The sequence below is a fragment of the Ascaphus truei genome, chromosome 8 (assembly GCF_040206685.1).
Source record: "Ascaphus truei isolate aAscTru1 chromosome 8, aAscTru1.hap1, whole genome shotgun sequence".
NCBI lineage: Eukaryota > Metazoa > Chordata > Amphibia > Anura > Ascaphidae > Ascaphus > Ascaphus truei.
Genome location: NC_134490.1, coordinates 19,714,655 through 19,741,798, shown reverse-complemented (window position 1 = coordinate 19,741,798; position 27,144 = coordinate 19,714,655). Strand labels below are relative to the sequence as shown.

Below are 27,144 nucleotides of genomic sequence, written 5' to 3'. Positions count from 1 at the left end.
TATACCTATTCTTGGATTTAGATAAAAGTTCTTCATATATGCCATATTAGACCACATAAGTCTCAATACCTTTATTCTATAGCCAATTTGATCTGATTGGTAAATCATTGACTCTATCAGAGAGGATCATAAAAAATAAGACCATTAACTCTGATTTTAGGTCTTTACATTTTGCATTATTATTTAAAAAAATATTAAGTATAAATGATGCCTTTGTTGGCTAACTCGAGTCTCCGTGTTAGATTTGGGAATAATATTTGTAATATATATCAAATATATATGACATTTATTTTGTACATAATTAGATACATCATTTTACCATTAAGCCTGTATTAATGTGTATTATGTTGGTAAAAGTGATGATTTCCATAAATATATATATATATATATATATATATATATATATATATATATATATATATATATTAACGATAACAAGCACGTGAGTAATGATTAATGAATCTCCACAATACCAATATCTGTATGCTAAAATAATTGTTAATATTAAGCACATCACCTCTGATAAGTTTATTAATACTTAACCGTCTGGTTCGTGTTACATAATGTAACAAAAATAATTACTATCTAAACCAGCATTTAGATAATTCTTCCTAAATATATGTGAATACATTTCCAATAAGGCAAAAATATATGATTGTCATTAGTTTTCTGCAAATATTATCTCAGAAAAAGGAAAACATTCAATCTGTTTTCTTTCCTGTTTTTTTTTTAAATGTTAAAAGACTCCAAAAATAAAAAAATAATGCAAAAAAATAGGATCACTTCACATATGTACAGATGAAAACTGTGATCTTCAAAATATAGAGAGAGTGTTAATGGTTTCCTATGCTCTGTAATTCCCCAGACCATGATTTCCATAAAATGTCTTTTTATTTTACTATTATTTTTTTCTTACCATTTTCTTTACGGTTTGATGTCACTATACAGAATGGGGGGGGGGGGGGGGAGTGATGGGGACTTACAGAAAATAATTATGTGTCCAAATTGAATTCAATAAACTGTCAATAAATTAGGGTTTATTTTTTTTTAATTACATTTTTTTTTAAATTGCTTGTCTATTTGAGATGGCATTTTAAAAAGGGTGGTTGTACACATAGACATATATTTTGCACACGTACGTGTGTGCATTTGTGTATGTGTATATATACATGCACACACACACACGCGCGCAATAATATACTTTTTTTTATTTGACAGTAAGGAGTGAGTATATATATATCTATATATATATATATATATGTGTGTGTATTTGAGCTTATTTCAGAGAAGTAGTCGGCAGTAAGGTACTCTAGGTTTAGTGTCTGCTTACTTGGGTTGATGTTCATTTTGGGATGTGCCTGGTCTTGTACGGCAGGTATTATGAGACAGGGAGCATCAAACCCGGAGTTATTGGGGGATCCAAACCCAAAGTTGCCACCCCGAAAGTGGTTGATAAAATCGCTGAATACAAGAGACAAAACCCCACAATGTTTGCATGGGAAATCCGGGACAGGCTGCTGGCTGAAGGGGTCTGTGACAATGACACTGTCCCCAGTGTGTCCTCCATAAACAGGTAAAGAAGGACTTTTACTTATATATGCTGTACTCGTGCTCCTCCTGCCCCCTGCGCCAGGTTCCCACACACCTATAGCACACAACCTGCACATCTCACTAATCGATCATCTCATTTATCTCCTGTTATGAAAATCAGTGTTCAGCTTAATTTGTTTCTGGTAGAATTCATGTACTGAATGCTCTGTACATATTTCTAAGAACAAGAAACCTCAAATAACATGATAAACCCTACCCTGCTATTTAATGAGCTATGGTTATATACAATGGACTGTTTTATAACGTGTGTATATATGTGTGTGTGTGTGTGTGTGTAATATATATGTGTGTGTATATTAGAAATAATATGTATATATATATACACACACACACACACACACACACACACACACACACACACACACACACACACACACACACACACACACACATATATATATATGTGAGTGTATATACCTATACTTGTGTATATACATACATATGTGTGTGCATCTATCATCATTATTTTATATATATATATATATATATATATATATATATATATATATATATACATATATATATATATATATATATATATATATATATATATATATATATATATATGATGTAATTATGTCTGATATTTAGTCATATTCAGTTTACTTGTATGCCTTTAGTTTCCAATGTTCAAAGTTTAGGGAGCATTCGTTATTGTTTCATTTTTACAAGTCACTTTGCATTAGAAAAATAATGTGACAAATGTCAGTTTTGCTTCTTTACTTTTATTTAATGTATACTACATCTAATGTTTTAGTGCATTTGTGCTCTCAGTAATTAAGAATTTTACAGCTCCCAAACTTACAGACAGTCACAGTGTCTTACTGCTGAACCACTAAAATACCAATGTTTATTTATCTTAACCACGCAGACTTGAAGTCACATTTGCAAACCACTCTCACAGGTGTAAAATGGGCCAGGATTAAAAGGAGGTTACACAGGATAAGCTTGTAAAGAAAACTTATTTAAGAAAAAAACACATACTGAGACCCTTGCTCCTTAGTGATCCCTCACCAATTATTATCATTAATGGGTTACAAAAGCTATAATTGAATGCATACATACTAATGCAGCCCCTATAAATAGACCTCAACATTAGTTTTTTGCTTGTTCAGTATGTTGTGATCCACATTTCTTATCTCTTAGCCCTATAATGCAAATTATTTTACACACACACACACACACACACACACACACACACACACACACACACACACACACACACACACACACACACACACACACACACACACACGTATGTGTGTATGTGTATACACCTTTACATCTATTCACTAATATAATCCTATTGTATGTTTTTATGTTACCTTTAAACTATCTTTTGCATGCCATTATTTTGGTAAGATAAATAATGAAATGGCACAGCTATAATTACAAATCTTATGCAAAAATGTAGAAAATACAATTTAGATATTATCTGTTTCAATTGCACTGGCATTCTACGTAAATGCTTTCAATATTTCACAAATGACATGGAATTATCCCAAGTCATCTGAAAGCAGCAGGTAAAATTAACTGGTGGAATGTACCTTGGCTGAAAAAGATTCCCTTAGACACACACGCACTGTAATATACTGCTGGGCTACTCCAGGAAATTATCCCTGTGTGTGCCATCTGTATTAAAATGGTTATTAAGTTATGAACAGGGTAACATAATACTGATAGACTAATTATACACCCTCCTATAAACCTCCCCGGTCCCTTTCTTCTTGTTTCAGTTAGTTGTAGATATAACAGCAGTTTGACATTCAGACACCCTACAATGCAGATGCACAAGGACATACACAACTAGTGTGTTCAATAGATTGTTACAGAATGGAGTTCACATTGGTTACAAGTTAACTAAGAAATGTTTTTCTTGTTGGGACACAGCCCATGATATGCTGTCATTAGAACCTGGTCTCAGTCATTGTGTATACTGTATAATGTTTAATATAGCAAGTCAATCCTGCCACTGTACAACTGGAGCAAATGTTGCATTGGAGCAAATAGTCTTAGCATGTTTAGTCGACGTGGGCTTGTAATATTGTACATCCCAATTGAGATCACTTAGCTGTGTTTTCCTGGTGCAAACATTGATGCATTTCGGGTGTCATATAGCCATAGATTGAACGCACGATAAAACATGGCTTTACTGATCAACATTCTTTGGATGTAAAAAATAAATAAATAATGGCATTACAAAAATATTCCAAATAAGATTATTTTCTATAATAAATAGTGCTGTTGTATTGCTTTAGTCTTCCAATCAGAGGACATGGATCAATGAACCAGAACTCCGCTTCTTTTGTTGACTTGTTTTTTTATTTAAATTATTTGAAAAATCTGGTGTTGTTTTTTTTATTGCTTCACCGACTTTGGATTCCCCCCCCCCCACTCCCCCAACCTGTTTGCCGTGAGAGCATTGCAGGCCCCCCTGGCAGCAAAGGGTTAATACATCGCACCCAGATTCCACACTCACTCCCCAAACCGTGAAATGTTTTGGATGAAGGCCGTCTCCCACAAAAGAATGCCATTTTGTGTTGCATTTCCCAGTTGATGAAGGCACTCATAGCCCTGTGATTTGAAATCCTTGTTGTACTACTCATGCTTTAAACTTAATGATTAACCCCTGAGTGTATTGTTAACTGTTTTACTATGACATCATGTAACCTTTATTCGCCAAGGCAGCTTGGGCAGGCGACTAATGAATATGTTAAAAAAAGGGACATTTTTAAAAATGGTAGCAGCTGAAAAACAAACAAGGAAAAAGAATTAAGGAACACCCTAGAATAAAACACAATTTGTACGTTTATCCTCTTCAATTCTTGAGAGAGCGGCAAAATATTGTTTGGCTGAAACCACCATGTTGTTGCAAAAATATATGGCTTATTACTGCAATGTGCCTTGAACATCAACTGCTAGTATACTCGTCTAGGTGTCTACAGCTGAAAGTAATTTATACTGGGGGATTGTTTAGTAAAGGAATATGAATACAGCAGTAATTCATGTTATTTTATTCTGGTAAAAGCGCAGACAGTATATGCAAAGCTTAGCAAAAAAATAACAATGTTTCTACAGGGCTAGGTTCTCCATATCTAAGTGTATGACGCTATGAAAGAGTTGACAATCCATTGGTGTGATATACGTAAGTCGCCCAGCTGCTAAACGGAGGCAAAACCAACGTGAAAGAATTACACCTTATTTGAGGGAGACGCTTCAATTTTTTTCAGCGGTATTCCTTTCCTTTAATAAATAGGGTCGGTATTTTTGCCATGGTTTTGCCCAAGTTGGGCAATCGGGCAACTTTAGAAAACCGACATAGTATTTACAAAGACGGAAACAGCAATATTTTCCAATCGACAAATTATCGCTGTTACAAAGTTTTATTACTTGCCTTTATTGTTTGGATAATTGTTTTTTTGCGACCTCATAGTATTTATTTTGCATTTATTTTTGTCATGTAAACTTGAGATGCGAGGGAATCTGAACTATTTGAAACATGGCAGATTCGATTTTTTATATATTTTGAATATTATATAACGCCTTCTTCACAATCGACAATAGGACATCTTAAGCATGGTTTGAATAATCTTACAGGATTGGCACAACATTATTTTGATAATGTCATCAACTTGATGAATATACCTGATCAAATTGACCTTATTATCATCCCAGAAACCTATAAAACACTGGTTCGTACACTTTAATTACCTTACTTTTCATATCGATATTTTGCCATTTTGATTATTTGAAAACATATTTCCTTTTAGTAATTCCTCTCATGTCAAACCGGTTGATGTGCAATACTCTGCATGTCTCGTAATTACGTGTTAGCTGTATATATATGTTTGTTCTCCATTTTTCAAAACATTCCTGGCGCTTTCGGAAAGAATTCTGACTTCTTGTCGATTTTTTCAAATGATAAACTATTTTGAGTGTAAAACAGCAGATTTTTGCCAAAGCCAGACAGGACTGGTGATATATGGACACATGTTTACAGTCTTCTCTTGAAACTCATTTGACCAATTTTTTGTAGACTTCCAAACGCATTTAAAGGAACTCACTTAATTACAAAGCAAATGTACTCCATAGAAGTGCCTAACCCAGAATAGATGAACATATCAGCTATTTTTTCCCCCATCTCTCCATCTTAGTAAATGACCTTCAAAATGTATGAGAACATTGGTAATTTAGGGCATAAACCACCTCTTGAATATCCAGCAGTTTGGTTCTAAACGGCATTAATACCCAACAAGTATACAACACCACCACCTCCGCCAGGGTTCACGTCTAATCTATTAAATGATATATTTTTTACATTTGATGCATATAATACAAGTTTCTAAGGCCGTTTAGGTTAAAGCTTAGTGGTTTGCATTATCGCAATAGTCCCGTTTATCAAAAGTCTCCCAGCTGCAAAACTGGTGCAATATTTGTGGGAGTAGCGAAGACAAAATCGCATTGCTTTCAATGGGATTTATTAATAGGATGAATCTGGTGCTATTTTTGCAACGGGTTTCAGCTCTACGGCTTTGAAAGTTGGCCGCGAGTGGAGAGAATTGATGCCTATTAAATACAAAATGGATATATACAAATACATTTTATACCAACATTTTTATATTACATTATATGTTGACAATAACTACTATTATATATGTATGTGGAACACGGAACACGGAACACCTTCTCATCTCCTCTTTTTGCTCCACATTAAAAAGAGCACCTATATCCCGTGCTGGCCGTGCAACTGTGATACACAATATGACACAATCTTCACATAATCCATTAAAAGCTCTTCTTATGAAGAGTTAGCTCAGGCATGGAGCTCCATGTATTGCTCTTAATGTGTTTTGAATGAAATAATAAGGTTTTAAAATAAATGCCAATGATAATATAATTAAGAAAGCGGGTCCAAATAATAGATCATTTCAGATTTTCCAAAACTATCATGGACCATGGTTTGAACAGGCTAGTTGTTATTATATGTTTAATTTAGATGCACGCGCGCACACACATAGAGATGTGTTAATGTGTTATTGGTATGTCAACCACTTTAGTGTTGTATCCTTCCAATCCTAACGTGAATGTGCAAAATAGCACACCAATATATGTAAATAAACAATTAAACATGCATAGACTACCTGACTTTTTATCTACGTATCTGTGGCACACAGACACAGGCAGAATATAGACTGGAAACTCAATAGGATAATCACAACAGATATGTAGTGCTATAAATCCATAAAATACCCAGGTAACCTCTCAATTGCTTTTATTATTGTTCAACCTGGTTTCATTTATTAATGTCCAGCAGGATAGTTCTTTGAGGGTGGTCTTCAGTGCAACCACAGCCACCAAGTTGCAACAATCAGTCCATAGAAAGGCAGATTTAGATCAGAGACCAGCACAGACCCATCTGTCTGTATGAAAACCAATCAATAACCTGGTAACCAGATCCATTGTCACTGGGAAATAGACAACAAAATAGTTCAATATTGGAGTCATACGATGAAATTGTGCATGGGGGAGGGAATTGGAGGAAAATGTTTACTCTATAAGTAGATACAACAATAGGATTCTTCTCCTGTTTTTGTACCACAACCCATCAACAGAAAATCTAGTGCTTAATTATAAGGTCAATTTTAATAGACTGAAACCACTAATACTAATAGAGATCTGATACAATAGGGAAGAGTGTCATTTCTCAAGAGACCAATTCTCCATCAATAACTCATCCACCATCTAATCTAGCCAACATCTTAAATCTATCCGAAATATTCAACTATTAACATAGAAACACAGAGAAAAGAGAGAACACATCATCCATCAGATTCAGAGGTCAACTTAGCAACCTCTAACACATGATGATGCCAAGTGGGAGACACTGTGCATTGCGTATTCCATTCTTGAAGTTAAAAATCCCTTTGACATACTATAGCTTCACAGTTAATAATGAAATCTAATTTGTGCAACACAAAATTTAGGGGCGTGATGCATCAATTTGCTCTGGTGCAAAAAAAAAATAGAAAAAAAAACAATTGAAATTCAAATGTATATATATATATATAGTACACAATTTATAAAGAAAAGGAGTCCTATAGAATGGAATAGGAATGCGGTTTTGTTTTTCTTGCACTGGGTTTGCAAATCTCTCTTGTGTCTTGAAAGAAGGAGGCCTTATAAATATATATATATATATATATATATATATATATATATATATATATATATATATTATATATATATATATATATATATATATATATATATATATATATATATATATATATATATATATTGTATTCACTTGCTTTTCTTTAATTTACACACTTTCCTTTAAAGTATATAATATGATACTATTTTATGTCAGGTGCACATATTGGCCAATAGTACCCGACACATACGGTTGGAGTTATATAAGGATAACATGATATATAGATAAATATATAAGGTATATTTTCACTTTAAAGCGATATTGCATACTGGTTGAAGGCATATAATGAAGGTGATTACACCGCTTCCGCATCCCTTCCAGCAGTATTGGCACAGAGGGAGGAGAATAAAAAGTCAGGGGTAAATCCCTCCCATCTATGCAGAACAGGGTAGGTTTAGCATTAATGAACTTTGCACTGTAACTAGGGGTCACTCTTCCGTTAAGCTGGCATCAGCATTACATTTTAATGAGATGTTGGGAGCACGGTCTGCCTCACATTAGAAAACCTCACACACACACTCACACACACAAAAAGTGGAGAAAAAATTCATTTCATGCACTGCGACTGCTTAAGAAAGGGCAATTTGAGCAGGTTCCAGCATATGTATATGATAAATGTTAACTGTGCATTAATCGCATTAAAGAGGCCCCTATAAACTTTTCATTTCTAATTAAATTCAGGCTGGTGATTTTTTTTAGAAACCCGGCACACTATAGGCCTTTGTTTATGTGGAAAATTAAAATGCAAATACAATGGAATTTATTTCCATTACTGGTTTGATATGCTGGGTTTCTCTGTTTAACAGCCAGCAATTATTTAAAACCAGGACTGTTCTTTTTTTTCTCTTGCTTCTTTTGCTAGGGAATTGTGTTTTTTTTGTCCAAGGTCAAATGCCCTCTACTTTCCCAAATCGTAGTAAAATATAGCAGGAAGGTGATGGTTTTAATACCAGGCAATACTCTGCGACTGTTGCAGAACTGATTATTGTTAAGTGTGTAAGTTTAGCTTTGAAATAGACCATAGGACAAAAACCTCGATGAAACACGCATTATAGCAAATTACAAAACTTAGTTGCCTGCTAACACTGTGTATCGGTAATAATAATAACAATATGAAATTGGATAATTATAATAATGACAATACTTACATTTTTTATGAGGCTAGGTTTAAACTGAAAACTGGCACTGCTGAGTGAATATATCCTCTATTTGTCTTAAGCATATTCTAGAGACGGCTGCTGTCCGCATAATGACCTCAAAAGGATTTTCTTGCCAATATGATACTAAATTGACATAGAGCAATGGACCATAAGAGAGGCACAGAGGTGTATGTATATTAAGGAAGAGGCCCTGGCCTGTATGCAGAACAGTAAGAAATATTCAGACAGGCTCCCTGCCTTTATAATACTCGGGGACCCACCCATGCGTTGCATCACTAAAATATGGAATTGGGTGCCAGGTTATTACTGAAAAGGCTTTGTCGCCGCAAAAAGGATGTTTGCATATAATTCAAGGTGCAGCTCACCCATGCCTTTTCAGCAAAGAAGTTGGACAGAAGAAGAGCATTTTGAGATCAGCGCTGTTTCGGCGAATCTCTGGCCACGAATACCGCTAACAAAAACATTCCTGACAAAAGTGCTAAATATATGGATGTAAACAATATTGGACTAAATGCCTGTAAATGTATTTGGAGACACCCATATGACTTAGTTGTGTATAAACAAAGGGACGTAATAATACTGCTACTACTACTAATAATATAGCAGTAGCAGCGTACATAGATCTGGCCACAGTAGGATATTAGGCAAAACAAATCCATTCTCCGAAAGCTCTTTATTTATTCTAACATTCGCCTCAGTAAAGGGCTGTCCCAAGAGTATCGATAAAGGCCATTACTGAAGCAAATGTGCTGGGTAAGGAACAGGTTGTAACGAGACTTACTGCTTGCCGTGTAACTGTCTTCATTGTAAACACGTAGTCCCACTGCACAGTGTATATTCCAGCTGCAATAAAATGAAAGCGCTTGTTCATCTAACACAGTGTCAGCCAATGTTTACAGTTGCTTCATAATTTAAGATATATTTAATTGCATTTTAAATGTAGGCCTGGTAGCCCAGCAGCAAAGACTACAATAATCCAGAATCCAGTTTAATACAACATGTTATGACTATTGGCTGAGTTATACAGAGGGAAATAATATAAGCTGCCATTTTAAGAGCACCCGCCGAAATATTTTTTACATCACTATTTTTTTCAAAATACAAAATTTCCTCATAATTGTACAGTATACTGTGTGATTGAAATAACAAAGGGAGAGTAAATACAACTTTAAGTAAATAGCTGCATCTGCACCTATAAATGTGAGAATAAAGAGATTTTTTTTTGTATTTACCAAAAGCATGTCATTAATTATGTTTACCTTATTTTGGGATAAGTGTGACATGGACATCAAATAATGATGCACAGATTATCAGTATGTAACTGAGAAGAAAGCCACTCTTTCATATCCTAGTGCAGGGGAGGCCAACTCCAGTCCTCAAGGGATACCAACAGGTCAGGTTTTCAGGATTTCCCTGCTTCAGCACAGGTGGCTCAATCAGTGGCTCAGTCAAGGTAGCCCTTGAGGATTGCAGTTGGCCACCCCTCTCCTAGAATGTCAAAAGCTTTTGTGGGATCAGAGTCATGAACTGCTTTGTCACACCTGTGTCATTATTTGTGTCAAACACACACAAAATGCTAAATGTCACAGCATAATGAAAAATGGAACCTTCACATACACACATTAATTAATCAGTAACATGAAATGTTAACAGTAATGACTGCACATGCAACAACAACCCAAAACTGCTGAGACATATATTGTTGGAAATATTATAAATAGAGTAGGTGGTGGACTTATTGCACAGACTGGATGTGTGAAGCCTAATGTTGGAGGGTAATGGTTTGTTAGATAGATTTGTTTGGGAGTGTCTAGACCAGGGCTGGGCCACTCTAGTCCTCAATGGCCACCAACAGGTCTTGTTTTCAGGATATCCCTGCTTCAGCATAGGTGGCTTAATCAGTGGCTCAGTCTCTTGACTGAGCCACTTATTGAGCCACCTGTGCTGTGGCAGGAGCATTCTGAAAACCTGATCTGTTGGTGGCCTTGGAGGACTGGAATTGACCAGCCCTGGTTTAGGTCAGGGGTGCGCAAACTGGGGGGCGCAAGATTTTATGGGGCGGGCGCGGCAGTTATAGGGGTCCCGCACTCTCCCCCAAGGCATTTCAATTAAATGCCGGGGGGACCGCGTGAGACCCCTACACTTACCTTACCTTCCAGCGACGCGTCGTCATGGTAACCCGACGCCGCTGGGTCACGTGACGTCACGTTATCATGGCAACATGATGTCACATGACCTCGCGCGTCATTTGACGCTGGGGTCGAGCGAGGGGGGTGTGGGGGGGAGGCGAGCTGCAGAGGAGAGCAAGCAAGGGTGCGCATGGGGAAAAGTTTACGCACCCCTGGTCTAGGTGATGCTATATATAGCCAAGTATCTAAATATTACCATTACTATTGGCTGAAGGAGTGGCTCAGTAAGCAAAGGCACTGACTGAAAACCATGACACTGCGTTTGAAGCGTATACTGTCAGTGCCATACAAGAAAAAATTATTATTTTAGTAGTAGTAATAGTTTTTTTTTAATGGCACTACATATACAGACAAAAGACATCAGGAAGGATAATATTGAGAGCCTATAATGATATATAAAAAAAGTTTACTATTATAGAACCATAATATACAGCCATTAAATAATCGGCATATATGTCAATGAATGCGTTTGTCTTAAATTGGATTGAAACATGGGAATACAGTTACATCCGTTATGTTAATAAAGGAACTACAGAAATGCAGATAAGAAGGGAAGGTACCGTAACTTCAATAGTACTACGCATGTTGGTAATCTTTGCTTGTTATAAAGCAGCAATACAGGTTTAATTAATGTATTTATTTATTACAGGTTTAAAGCAGGGGGTCTCCGGAGCTGAACGGTGTTAATCTCAGCTCCGAGAACCCCCTGCTTCCACAAGAGATACTGGATACGGAGGTAGGGGGTGCCGGTATTTCTGTGGACTTTAAATGTTCAGGTCACGCGGGCCCAATAGGAAGCCACACCGGATGACATCACGGCTTCGTATTGGCCCGGGTAACGCAGGGCATTTAAAACGTCGCCATTTCATTAGGCGCACATTTCTCTGGCTGCAGAGACACCGGCACCGCTACGGAGACAAGTACAGCTCAAAACCCTTAAAACGCTGCGCTTGGGGTCCAAAGAATCACATTGCGCTATAAGCGGATCACATTAGAAATAATGTACAATTCTATGCGTTGTACAATAAAGTATTTAAGATACCAATAATCGTGTTGTAAAGTATTCATAAATATGAAAATTGGGAGCCACGCTTGCATCGCGATATAAGCGGATTCGCGTTGTAGCGGATCGTGTTATAACGGGGTTGAGCTGTATCTCAAGAAGCAGGGGGTCCCCGCAGCTGACATTAACAGAGTTCAGCTCCGAGACCCCCTGCTTCAACCCTGCAATAAAAAACCACCCAACACAAACAACAAATTACACCTGTATTGCTGATTTAACACATCAACATTTCGATGTACAGTATCACAAACATTTAACCAACGTTCTAGTGCAATAGGCGCTTCACATAAAGATTATAAAGGCTGCAAACAGCTGTTTATGTGTTTGATCGGAACTGTCCTATACGCTTGGTTTCAGAATGATCAAGAGAGAGAGAGCGAGAGAGGGAGGGCAAGAGAGCGAGAGAGCGAGAGAGCGAGAGAGGGAGAGAGGGAGAGAGGGAGAGAGCGAGAGCGAGAGGGAGAGAGGGAGAGAGAGCGAGAGAGCGAGAGAGCGAGAGAGCGAGAGAGCGAGAGAGCGAGAGAGCGAGAGAGCGAGAGAGAGAGAGAGAGAGAGAGAGAGAGAAGAAACATAATCACTTAGCTTTTTTTTTTTTTTTTAAGCAGATCAGTTGTTATTGAAATTGACAGACAGAGAAACACAGTTGTGAGTGCACCGGAATCCCCCTTTTACCCAGCAAACTGTTCTGTGCATATCCATTATAGAGGAGCCAAGGCCACTCATACTGGGTGTTCAGTGAGTATTGATTTGGTCTGCCAGCAATTTTAATATTTCTTCAGGGACTTTCTAGCAACGGCAGTTAATTCACCCTCCCAAATTGCTTATTCAATAGCAAGAACATGGCTCCTGAATAAAGTCCCTGAATTTATGTGAATGGTACGAGTCAGGTGGTCAATCAATTGTTATGGAGTGAGGTAAAAAAAAAAAAAAAAAAGGAAAAAAATATATATTGATATTTTTAGAAAGAGGAGCTAAGATGAGGGGGGAAGGCGGAGGAAGAAAAGTATTTACATTTTTTTTTTACAGTCGCCTTAAGGGTAAAAAAAAGAAAGTGGGTTTGAATAAACTGAAGTTTGTAAAATCATGTGGATTTACTGCATTGATTGAAATCCAGCTTTCCTACTGTCACCAATGGTGAGGCTGTTTCTTTCCCTTTCACGGCAGTGATCTGCTTGTTCTTAGTTAGTGCTCACATAACAGGCCCTGTCCTCACTGACATCTGTTATACTGGTTGAGCAGAACTTAACCGAAATATCAGTGAATGTAAAGGGTTAGCATCCACACTGGTGCTCTGCTACAGCCATTGTTACAGTCCATTGACGAGAACACCTTAGGGGGAAATCTCAACAATGGCTTGTGCGCTACTGGCCTTAACAAATGCTTTCCATTCTGTAACAACATATTACTAGATGAGGCTACAGTAAAGGTGCAGACAAAGCCACGGAGACTGGAATATCCTAACGCGTCTCCCTAATTCTAAGTGAGATCACCTACAGTTCTATAAAGTATAATACACTATGGTTGGGGTGTAGAACAGAGGTCAACTGTTATTGAAGAATTCCATACAGCTCTATGGAGCTCCACTTGAGTTTTAAATGTACTTCAACATTAAACAGTGCTGTCCTTACACTTCGTCTTGTGTGTCAGTGTGGCCTCTTTCAGCCTCAATGGTTTACGACTGGAAATGTTACATTTACTACTGGAATAGTAGCAGGGTGTAAAAGCTGATGCCAGATTCCTGGACTCCAAATGTATCAGGCAGAGCCTATATGTTTTTCAGAATTGGCTGTTGTGTTGATGACATCATAAGAGACTTACACATTCTAAGGCAGACTCAACGAGTTCCCTACATTAGTTACTGATAATAAAGTCAGAGGTATGAGGAAATCTTTGTATATTTTAGTTTACAAGTTAATCAACCACAGCACACAAATCCATAAGAAAACAGGCTTCATTAGTTCAGGTGCTTGACTCACAGAATGTATTGTTGACATAGAAAATAGGGTGATCCAATTGAAAAGCTTGCAGCCTCTGAGAATAAAACGTATTAGTGGCTAAAATACTATTCGTAACTTTGCATTTGTAATGTAAAATGTCTCCTAAGTACATTGGAATACATTTAATTGTATATTCAGTGTCTGCATATACTATGAAGTTTAATAGTCGTGAATGATGTCATAAAACCGGGTCCACATCTAATAGGACTTTTGCACGTTTTAAACGTTCAGCTGCTTCTAGATATATGAACTTTGTGCTGCAATCAATAAGATAAATATTAGTAGCTTAAGGCATTGATAGAACTGCCCAGTATCACTTGTTTTGCTGCTGGGATGCTCTAGCCCTGTAGGTATACGGTTCCATCAGACATTTAACCTTTTCTACTGTGTCATCAGGCTAAGAGGAATCTAATAGTGACACAGGACGTGTGCTCAGCACTCTGACACTATTGCTTTACTGTCAGAAATAATTTATAGCTTTCTATTTACATCTCTTTGCCTGCACCCTATCCCCACCCTCTGGTTTCACTGCACTGGTGAAATCAATAATCTCAAACATCCACTATGGCACTTCAGGGTGTTTCAAGATATAGCGCTAAATAGCACAGCCTAGGAACAGAGAAGGGAAAGACACCGAAAACATAGAATACAAAGAAAAGGGCAGAGGAGGAACAGCTAAGGGAAATCTTTATGTAGATTAAGGAGAAGGAGTTGCTCAGTGAGTAAAGACACTGACTGTAAATTATGATGCTGAGTTTGAATTAGGGGAACCTGGTTCAATTCCCGGTGTCCGCTTCTTGTGACCTTGAACGAGTCGCTCTATTTCATTGTGCCTCGGACACCAAACACATAGATTGTAAGCTCATCTGGGCAGGGACTGTCTGTAACATTCCTCTGTGCTGCGTACCGCGCGCTATACTGTAATTGTGATGCGCTTTGAGTACTATTGGGAGAAAGGTACTATATGAAATCCAGTTATTATTATTATTAATATTGTTCCTGATCTGTCATACAATAAATGTGATTAAAGTAGACTAGGAACAATCTTTAATTTTCCCATTGCATTAGTTGCACTGTACTTTAATCATTCACGTGACTTTTGTTCAGGTAAAAGCTATGAGAGTGCTTATTAATCTTCTTGCTAAATTACTCACAGCTACTAAACAAGTAAAAATAAAGACCACATATAAGAGGTATTATGGGAAATGGGGTAGACTTAGCTAAGTAAATAATGCTTATATCGTTCTGTATACAATGGATGCAATGAAAATAGCGTTGTTAATGTTTTAGCACGAAAATCCTTTCTACTTGTGCAAAGGTTTAATGTTAGTAATGTTAATAAAACATTGCTCTGCAGAATCACTTACATAGGATAACATCAGGAACTTTAGCTAAAAAAAAAACAGATTAAAAATATTGTAATTATGGAGCATGTAGTAAAATAACAAAAGAGAGAGAGGGAGTAGGGGGTATGATACCTTTTATTGGACCAACAAGTAGTTGATATGTTACAAGCTTTCGAACCTCTCAGGGTCCTTCATCAGGTGTAGTCTCTTTGTATGGATCTTAAAATCAACACCTAGGGAAACGTTCGTGTTGATTCAGGAAAAGACATCACAGTGAGTTTTCTCCAGGACCAATACGACTTCAAATGTATACTACAATAAACCCAAAAGTGGTGAAAAGGGGCACATAAAATCAAAGCAACTCTTTCACCAGGTGACATTTTATTAGTACTGTATTGCAGGCTTTGTTACACAGACTCCAGGTTATCCATTGAGAAAGCATTGTAAAGTTCAAGTAATACCACACAGTAACTCAGAGACAGAATGGAACTATGATCCATTGTGTTAGAGCTGTTCATACAGTGGTTGTTGAGGTGTATGTATGCATGTGTGTTTGTGTTACTGCAATTCACAGATCATTCACAAAAACAATGGTATTACATTAAAACAAATGCTATTCATTGCAGTGAAAATATACTCACTGTGAATTCAATGCATATCACACGCTGAGTTGTCTTCAAGCCTTCAAAGTAATACACGCCCAAGAAAGTTAAAGTAGAATATATGTAGATTTATATTTAGTGTCAAGCCAACTTAAAGCAGCTTTAGAGGGCAGTATCATGAGCTTAAACCCCCCAAAACCCCTACAAGCTCATCTCCAAGAACGTTCAAATTGGCTGCACCAGTAGTTCCCATATTTTAATATCACATACGCCTTGGACTGGAACATCTGTCATTGAGGTTGATTTATATATTTTTGCAAAAACAAATACTTTAAGTGAATATGATATTATCAGCATAGCTTTTTCACTCGGAAAGCAGAACACAGTTAAACCGTTCTACATACTTTTCTTTATTATTTTAACCACTACAGGGCTGGAACACCCACATGCGTAGAAATGCATGGTTGCTATTATACACCATCAGAGATACACCTTCAGATGGAATACACGCAAATGCGTCCAATCACATTTCATCCCTTTCCTTTTTAATTTTCATTGCTGTGCGTTACAGCTTCATTGTCTTCAAAGCCATGTTATAACTTAAAAAGAATTGCCACCATTAATCTGCTTTAGCTGTCAACATGTCCGAAGTCATTAGTAATGTTTTAAAATGGAACTCTTGTCATAGCTACTAATTCACAAAGCAGGCAACATATCTGGAATGATTCCCGTCACCTACCGCTCGGTTACTGTACATAGGGCAGTTACAGAAGGTCCAGTGGTCTCCTCAAAAATATGCAAGGGTTCCAGCATAAAAAGTACTAAGTGCACTTACTAATTACAATAAACTGTATTGTAACACTGTACCCAAAATGTAGAAACATCTGCATGTTCTTTGTCCAGTTACACACTGTTAAGACGGGAGCTTTCAGATTTATTCTACTACTGAATCTAGGGGTTTTCATGAAACATTTTCTTACATACAATGTATAATATGTGAATAAAGCGTCACTGTTACTTTTCTTTTTATAGCACTGACGTTATGTGATGTGCTCGATATATCAAAGCATTGAATAAAGTCATACAGGGGAAGGAGCTATACACATACAACTCAACTCTTGTCCAAAAGAGCTTGCAATCTACTACAGCAGGGGTGGCCAACTCCAGGCCTCAAGGGCCAGCAAGCCGTTAAGTGAGCCACTGATTGAGCCACCTGTGCTGAAGCAGGGATATCCTTAAAACCTGACCTGTTGGTGGCCCTTGAGGACTGGGGTTGGCCACCCCTGTACTACAGGTATGACCATCTGATTTCATGGTGAATAATATCAAACGTTCACACAATTCAGCTTGTGAGAGCCCAGCAAAATGGATGTAAAATAATGTACTGGCAAATACATGGAAGCATGTGCAGGAATATTTGCTGATTGCACACGTTCCACTGAAATATTAATTTTGTCTCTCTGTTTTAGGATTATCAGAACCAAAGTACAGCAGCCATTCCATCCGACTCCAGACGGATCTGGAACTCCAGTAAGCACACCAGGACACACTCTCGGTAATTGGATAATTGGATCAGAATGTCTGACTTGTCTTTAAAAACACAGTTCAGGATTTTTCACCCACCCTTTTGGTCACTACACATAAACGTTCCCTTTCATGGAGATTAAACATGGAAAGGCAATGAAAAGGTAGAAAAAAATATTTGTACAGAACAAAAGTGGGATAAGTTGTAACCTAGAACAGGGGTGCTAAACTCCAGTCCTCTAAAATCCCCCAACAGGTTGGGTTATAAGGATATCCCAGCTTCAGCACAGTTGTGCTGAACCTGGGATATCCTTAAAACCCGACCTGTTGAGGAGTCTTGAGGACTGGAGTTGAGCACCCCTGATAGAACATAGTGAACATTTTTGATTTAACAGCAACCCTAGATTTTTGTCAGTCTATTACTTAGAGCCTAGTCTCGCTTACTAATAACTCAACAGCAATGATGTATATGCAGCAATGGAAGAATATCACTATGACATCACAACCCTTCAATGAGCTCATAGTACCCTCTATTAGTGACTTGAGATTTCTGAAGACGTGTCTGTACATTTAGATCTACTGTATCACATTGTTACTCTTTGTTAGTGTTTACAGAGCAACTGTATATGAATTTGGATGAATTTGAAGTGACCTTCAAAATATGAAGGTGCATGTGCTTGGATTTACTGTGAGGTCATTGTGCTGTTTGGGATCATGCTGGTCCAAACTGCAAGAGGTTGTGCTTGGGGCTATTAATGAATGACTATTGTCTGCAATAATAAACATTTGGAAGTGATGTATAAAAGGAGACCTCATGTTGGAAGTGGAAGAGAGATATATTGTATTCTCTTAGAGTTGAATCAATGAGAGCAGCAAAGTTGCATCCAGTTTCCTGGGAATTGCACAGGGAAGGTGCTGCCTTTCTGGAAAAGGGATGCAACTTTTCCACATCAGTGAAACAATACCAAAATAGAACTAATTTCATCACATTGCCTCCTGCCTTCCCGTCAGCCCTTTATGAGTCATTCCATCAAGGACATTGAGCAATACTGCTATTGCAGTGGGTTTGAATGGCAAACATGGTGGAGTTTGTAGGACTCTTTAATTAACTAGTAAGGTATACAAATTACAAAGTAACATTGTATGTTAATGTGAATAGGTTCAGTGCTGGTTATTCACTAAAGTTGCTAACTTGTGACATTGACCAATATCTGTGGTTACAGATACACTGTTGTTCTATGAAGAGGAGAGGATATGCATTATTCGATGGCTACTTTGGTTACTGCTTTTCCAAAAGAGATAAATAATGATTAGCATATGTGTGTGTTACATAATAATAGCAAATCTTTACACTGGACTTCACTTCATTGTAGAGGACATACAGTTTCAAAGCCCATTACCCTTACCTGTGTTAAAGATGCAGTTCACCATAACATATATTTTTCAAATAATGTTTAATTAAACTCTGCAATGGGGTACCTATTTCCAGGGTACCTAGATTTGTCCCTGCTCAATGAATGTTATTAAACTGTATGTTAGCCAAAATCCAAAATTAACATGGCTGCTAGGGACGCTCCCACTTTGAACTTCAACTATCCTTATCAGAGAAGCTCAGAATAAGACAGTTTCTCTGATAACTTTCTTTGATGTCTGCATGGGAAAACAGCACTGTGTTTCCTGCTGGGGTGGTGCAAGAGAGAATAAACAGTAAGGGTTGCCATGGAAACACTCTACTGGAGGCTTTGGGCCCTTTGAACTTAAACTCAAATTGAAAAAACGGCTAGACAAATCAATTAAAAAATGTTGGTAACCTACAAGATAGGTCTTTTTTGGGGGGAAGAACAGCTCCTTTAAGTTACCCTCGATAGCGTGAACTTTAATGAGAAACGTATCCTTTAGGTTACAAGGGACATAAGGAGTGCGCGTCACATGCTGGCTCTTTCTCCTCACAGCCTTATTTCTCCTTTCTCATTTTGTTCAGTTCCCAGTACAGCATCTCCTCCAGTCTCCAGTGCTTCCAATGATCCCGTAGGCTCTTATTCCATTAATGGGATCCTGGGGATTCCTCGTTCAAATGGCGAAAAGAGGAAACGCGATGAAGGTAGGGAAAAAGAGAGAGCTTCTCCTTCCTCTCTTTATTCTGTGTCTCCTGCAAATAGGGTCTGATTTCAAGCTCATGCATACCAGCTGCTCTCGGACCAGATCAGTTGTAGCAATAGGACTTGCTTCCATACACCACCCTTCTGCTTGAAAAGCTCTTGTTCCCAAGTCTTTCATGTCTGGGTAATTTCCTGATATCAATAGACTGGTCACTCTTCAACTTCATAGTTTATTTAACAATATATTTGGCTTAGGTGATCTGCAAACAAACTATAAGATTAAAAAAAAAACTGTCTAAAAATGCTTTTATTGACCACATCAGGTCATTTTAGGAGCTGAACGCACATTAAATAATCAAAGGGTAAAATAGTTGTTCAAACGTCTTGAAATTTCAAACCTACTGCCAGTGTAGGCTGCACTATATATATATATATATATGCGCACACAACACCCTTGCTGTAAAATGTTAGTCTTCATTGTAGTATATCAAACAAAGTGCCTCAATTCATGTTTAGTTGTCAGGGCTTCCATCTGTGGTCTTCCTCTTTAAAGGCCAGTAGTTTGGACCCTAGGCTGGTCTTAGCAATTCCTTCTCTGTCATAAGGTCTTTGTCAACCTTATTTACTTTGAGGTTCTTGTTCCCATTGGCCATCATTCCACACCAGATAGTCGTGTCTGACAAACGTAAGGTTTTCTCCTGCTGCCTTTACAGATATACTGTCTCCATGCTGTACTCTCCCAACCAAAAATGTGCTGCAAAAAGGCTTTCTTCTAAAATTACCTTTACTTGGTTTGCTTTTAGGGTGTTTGTACATGGCACAGATAGTTGTAACTTTAGATTGTTGCAGGGGTCCCCAACTCCAGTTCTCAAGACCTCCCCCCCAACAGGTCAGGTTTTCGTGATATCCCAGTTTCAGCACAGGTGGCTCAATCCATCCCTGCTTCAGCACAGGTGGCTCAATCTGTGGCTCATTCTTTCTTCGACTGAGCCACTGAAAATTAAGACCTGACCTATTGGGGAGTCTTGAGGACTGGAGATGAGAACATCTGGGTTAGTGAAAGACTGAATCAAACTCAGTGCATGCTCTTTCCATTAAATTCCTCACATTGCCTTCATATTCATACCACCCTTTAAAACAATGTGTAAACATTTTAATTGGGCACATTGTTATAATAATAATAACTTTATTTCATATAGTTGCCACTATACTTTCTTCTTGGTCACCCTATGTAAGGTGAAATATCTTTACCTCTGCCAACCACCTTAAACATCCTCCTCTGTCATCTTTGTTGCTGCTTTCATTAGACAGTAGCAGCGACATGGATGATTAAGAAGAGGGAAGATAATTATGTGTCAAGATGATGTAGCCAAACTCTCTGGTTGGGTGAAGGCAGCCAGAGTGATTCACTAGCACAGGCCCAGTATGAGATGTTTGAACAATTCTATTCTCCCAGGTTTGTTGAAAGAGTTAAGCAAAATAAACCTGATCATTCTCCTTTGTACAATGTCCTGGACGCCTGTTTTAAAGAGAAAGGAAACCACATTATTTAGTCATATTATACATGGAAAGGGCAATCAGATGGCAAAGGGGTTATAATCAGATTGGTGACCACATGCCAATGTGGTCTTGTTTGTAACTACTTTTATTTTATGGTGATGATGAAGTTTCAGCTTTTGGGGTGTTATTTCTGGATTTACAGCTAGCTTGATTTGCTGTTGTGATGTTTTTTACTGACGAGAGCTGCATATTTTCAGGGAACTTCTGTTTGTCTTTGGAGATTTGTTAGATTTTGGAAGTGATGACAGGGTACAAATATCTTGGCTCTGGGGTGTTGGGTTTTTAGAGTTTTCCATGTTGTGCCTAACACAATAAACTAGCTCTGATGCTCACAAACAGCTATGTTAACATCCTATAGTGCTGGTGGGCCCTGAAATATGTTGGGTAAATGTATGTACTGTATGTATATCTTTATTTGTATAATGCCATCCATGTACATAGTGCTGTACAGCAGTAGCACACATTACATATAATTGGAGATGTAATAGTACTAAGCGCTTCATACATAAAAGTAAACAGGAAAATGAGTCGCTGCCCCAAAGAGCTTACAATCTGTGTGTAAATATAACAAGAACTAGCCGGATTTTATACACCTAGATATGGCATCACAAAGTTGTAATGTTTTCTTATGGACATAAACAATGTATGGTATCTGCAGCAAATCAACATTTGGAAGGGAATTAATTTGGGTGGCATTAAAATATCTATACCACCAACATATTTGTTAAAAATATGGAATTAAAGTGGAAAAAAATAACCAACGTTCTTTTGTAGAGCTAAACAACAACTTCAAAAACACCAACTTCATGGGAACCTCTAGTAATTCTCGTTGTCATTCACTTGCATTTTACAGCATACTTTCTCAAACATTGCATGAAAACAGCAGACAATTATAGGCTAAGAATAGAAGAAAGGAATAGGGAACATCTTTTGCATTTCAGAACAATTTTTGTAATTGAGCAACTGCCTCATGAACCCTTTAGCACCCAATGGACTGTTAATGTGTTTCCTTTAAGAAGTTTATCATTTTTCTTACTCCATCTCTTAATAATTCCTTGTTTTGTGTAACCAAATCAGTTTTGCACAGACATTTAATTACTCAATTGTGCTTATTGGGATCAACCCTTTATATGAAAGTTATGACGTCCTCACAATTTCAAGGTTGTGCACAATCCCCAAAAGTTATATTGAATCTGTTTCCACAACCCTGCACTCCAGTGATATTAAACCATCATAGTAGGCGGAAAAAAGTTAAACACTATAATAATTACACTGGTATATAAACACAATGGAGAGAGCGTTGGTGCCAATGCACACCAACCATCATTGATCAACAGGTAACCCTGAGTCTGTGATAAAGACTCTCGGTCACTTAAGTTTTTATTCCACCTGAATAACTGCTCTTAATTTGCAATTGCAACAGGTTGTCATTGGCATTACGCTCTAACAAAGGGGGCTCCTCTTGTATGTATCTGGCATTATCAGCCTCTTCCTGCCTGGCAGTGTCACTATATGTCTCTCTGGCACTCTTTACCTATCTCTGGCAACCTCCGTCGTTGCCCCTGTGGGCATTGAAGGTGTCTGCTCTCTGTTGTCGCTTCTGGTTCTCCAAAAGCGTTTGTCTCGCTGGCATCATCGCCCGTTCCTCACTGGCGCTTCTCTTGTCTGTCTCTCACATTTTCCATCATTATCTCTTTGGAAATGTTCAAAACTGGCTTCTCTTTTCAAGAGCCGCCTGATATGCATTCAATGCTGCTTCAGGATTAAGGGCTGTTGTTCGCTGATTAGTGTGGGTGCCCCAAGGAAGCCCATCACATGATTCTCCAGCTTAATTTAAGGGTTAACACAGACATCTTCCATTTGCAACTGGATTTTTTATAGTCATTTATTTTTGTATAACTGGTGCTGACCGTGACATCAGTGCTGAATTTACAAAACCAGTGCCAAAGACCGTAGATAACCAGAAGACAACAGATAAGTGAGTAAAGTATTTGTAAAACGAAATATCACGCAAATACACGTGCAACAATTCATTCCCCACAGGAATCAACTGTTTATTTGTGAGTTATTTTTACATCTGTGAAACAAATGCGGATTAGATCATTTATTTGTGGGCTAATAGGTATTAAAATAATGATGTGGGTTTTTTTTTCATGTTAATCTATAGTCTGGTAAACTTGTGTTTTAGCAAAATCAGTACATTTGACCGGTGTTATTGCTACATCTGTACGACATAATTATTTCGATATTTAAAGTATGTACTTACACCTGTTCGTTCCGTAGCAGAATAATCAGTCTCCACCCAAAAGAATTACAATCTCATATTTTATATTGTCACTGTAGATAGTTACTCTCCTAAAATCACAATGAGCTTGCAGTTTGTCTGTAAAATTCAGTGTAGAACACTGTAAAACCTGCCAGAGCTACATAAAAATAAAATATAATATTATAATATTAATATACCATAAAAGAAGTATAAATGTATGAATATGATCCAAAACCTCCCATCTGTACCTGTTCCAAACTGAATTTGCATTTGCAAAATAGAGGGTTTTTTGCAGCCTTTTGATTGCAGAAAAAACTACAACAGCAGAAATAACCAAACAAGGCATTGCTATGTATAAAAGAATATATGTGTGTGTGTGTGTGTGTGTGTGTGTGTGTGTGTGTGTGTGTGTGTGTGTGTGTGTGTATGTATGTGTGTGTGTTTGAGTGATTTTCTGTTCCCCAGCATAGAAAGGGTTAATGATAACTGCATAGTTGAATCATTAAGCAAATTTTGGATGTCAAATAAGTTAATAAGCAGGTTGTAGACTCAAAGTGCACTTTTAGCCCCGTTTTGCAGTTCACAGCCTATAGTGGTGACTCCCCGCTGCTATTTGCCGTATCCACCCTGTATATCTTGCTTGGATTGATATTTTCCCAGTGGAAACATTGCGTTCCAATATCTTCTCACAGTCCAGGCAAACTTTATTTTCTTTTCAATTATAAAGAGAGATAACACACGAGATTAAAAACCGAAACCTGTGAAATCTGCTCGAGTCAAGAGAAGTTCTGCACCCCATGTGCTAAAAAAGAACAATTATTTACACACAATTTAGCACACACTTACTCTCATATGTCTAAATGTTTATCCCTCAGTATTTATGTCTGTGGCACTCGCAGCATCTGTCTGTCCCTCTGGCATTCTCACTGTCCGTCTGTCTCCCTGGCACTGTCACTGCCTTTTTTCTCCCTTTGCCACCCTTTTGTCTGACTGCAGCCTTTATCTGCCTCTCCTATCTGCTCTGGTCTCAGTTTAACCCTTTCACAACCAGGGAGGCCCACATTTCAATGCGCCTTGGCAGCCAGGTGATTAGGGAAGAAATATATCCGTACAAGTTTTTTTTGTTTGTTTTTTTTGCGACTCTTAAAAAATATAGTTTACTGTTTTTTTTTCATTATACTAAATCAGCAGTGGCCAACTCCAGTCCTCAAGCACCACCAACAGTCCAGGTTTGAAGGATATCCCTGCTTCAGCACAGGTGGCTCAATCGGTGTCTCAGTCAACGATTGTGCCACCTATGCGGAAACAGGAATATCCTGAAAACCTGACCTGTTGGTGGCGACTGAAGATAGCCACTCCTGCTCTAAGGCCCCGGACATGTTACCTGCTTGCTGGCGGAAGCGCGCTGAGGCGCGCTCCCGCTCAGCACTGAGCCCCTACAGCCGCAATTAGAGCGGCTTTAGTAGGGGCTCACCTGCGCTTCCGCGCGCTTGCGGAAGCGCAGGTCTTGGGGGAATTTAAAATTCCCCCGCTTGCCGGCGAGACAGGCCGGTCACGTGAGCGGTTCGCCCAATGAGGGCGAACCAGCTCCGTGATGTCACTGGCCCGCCCCCGGCCAGTGACGCGCCCGCCCCCTGACGGTCTGTCCCCCTTCTACCCCGATCCATGTCTCGTGTGTGTGTGTGTGTATGTGTGTGTGTATGTGTGTGTATGTATATGCATGTGTGTGCATGTGTGTGTGCATTGTGTGTGTGTGTGTGTGTGTGTGTGTGCGTGCGTGCGTGCGTGCGTGTGTGTGTGTGTGCCTTTGTGTATGCATGTGTGTGTGTGCCTTTGTGTATGCATGTGTGTGTGTGTGTGTGTGTGTGTGTGTGTGTGTGTGCCTTTGTGTATGCATGTGTGTGTGTGCCTTTGTGTATGCATGTGTGTGTGTGTGTGTGTGTGTGTGCCTTTGTGTATGCCTTTGTGTATGCATGTGTGTGTGTGCCTTTGTGTATGCATGTGTGTGTGCCTGTGTGTGTGTGTGTGTGTGTGTGTGTGTGTGTGCCTTTGTGTATGCATGTGTGTGTGTGCCTTTGTGTATGCATGTGTGTGTGCGTGTGTGTGTGTGTGTGTGTGCCTTTGTGTATGTGTGTGTGCCTTTGTGTATGCATGTGTGTGTGTGCCTTTGTGTATGCATGTGTGTGTGTGTGTGTGTGTGTGTGTGTGTGTGTGTGTGTGTGTGTGTGTGTGCCTTTGTGTATGCATGTGTGTGTGCCTTTGTGTGTGTGTGCCTTTGTGTATGCATGTGTGTGTGTGTGTGTGTGTGTGTATGTGTATGCATGTGTGTGTGTGTGTGTGTGTGTGTGTGTGTGTGTATGTATATGTGTGTGCATGTGTGTGTGCATGTGTGTGTGCATTGTGTGTGTGTGTGTGTGTATGTGTATGCGTGTGTGCGCGTGTGTGTGCGTGAATATATTTATCAAAGTTGCACAATGTTAATAAATAATTTATTTTCACAACATGTCTTTTTTTTTTAATTTTTAAAATATTATATAATACACACACACACACACACACACACACACACACACACACACACACACACACACACACACACACACACACACACACACACACACACACACACACACACACACACACACACACGTTCCCCAGTGACACACACACTGACAGCTACCAACACACACAGTGATACCCGCCTCCCAAGCGCTTGCTGTCTCCTCTGTAAGGACAGCAAAAAGCTCCAGGTAGAGCGAGCGGCAGCAAGCGAGAGCGAGCAAGCGCCAAACATGGCCAAGGCCTAACTCATACGTTTGCAAATCATATAAGTTTGCAAAAAATAGTTTGAAAGCCCCCAAAATGCAACCACATTACTAATATAAAAACAAAACTGAGCATCAACATGGACACAAATAATACAGCTGCATTTACTATGTGTATTTGGATATGTATGGATATATTTGCACATGGAGTTGCAGGAGGACTGCAGTTTAAATCCATGTACATGTTGTGCAGCCTGGTCCAACTTCACACAGAGTACATTGGGCTGTAGGGAGTACATAGAGGGGCAGAAAATGTGGTGGGTGATGAATTACAATGTTAACAGAAAACATCCTAGCAGCAGTATTTAAAAAAAAAAAAACACATAACCCAGACAGACCCCGCACCTGACAGCATTAATTCATCACAGCCTAAGTTTTTTTTTTCTTCCATGTTCCTATTATATTTGTTTGTAAAAGTGGAAATCAATTTTGAAGGTAATTTTCTGGAAAGAAGGTGGGAGGGCAGAACAAGGCAGAGAGGGCAAAAAAAAAAAAGAGGAGATATTTAGGACAGGCACAGCCCAGGGGCAGCTCTTGGCAAGGTGAAAGAAAATTGCATATTCAATCTCTATCCATGAATCTCTCTCGTCCCTACCCGCCTCCTGCTAGCAAACAATGAAGGTGCTTTTTTTATTGTAACATTGAGTATCAGGGCTAACGTTAAGCTCAGGGTCATTTATTCTAGTGA

The 27,144-nt window shown here is 38.5% G+C and overlaps 1 protein-coding gene across 22 annotated transcripts in view; it reads left to right on the top strand.

Moving 5' to 3' along the window:
• Nucleotides 1-27,144, top strand: part of PAX2 (paired box 2) — an 88,128-nt gene that overhangs the window by 15,851 nt on the left and 45,133 nt on the right. For 20 of the 22 annotated variants that reach the window (XM_075610713.1, XM_075610732.1, XM_075610720.1 and 17 more), the window contains exons 3-5: nt 1,376-1,573; nt 17,652-17,737; nt 19,688-19,807. In XM_075610713.1, the coding sequence (XP_075466828.1) occupies nt 1,376-1,573; nt 17,652-17,737; nt 19,688-19,807 (404 nt within the window). The remainder of the gene's footprint in view (nt 1-1,375; nt 1,574-17,651; nt 17,738-19,687; nt 19,808-27,144) is intronic. The other 2 variants (XM_075610724.1, XM_075610721.1) reach the window with 2 other exon arrangements.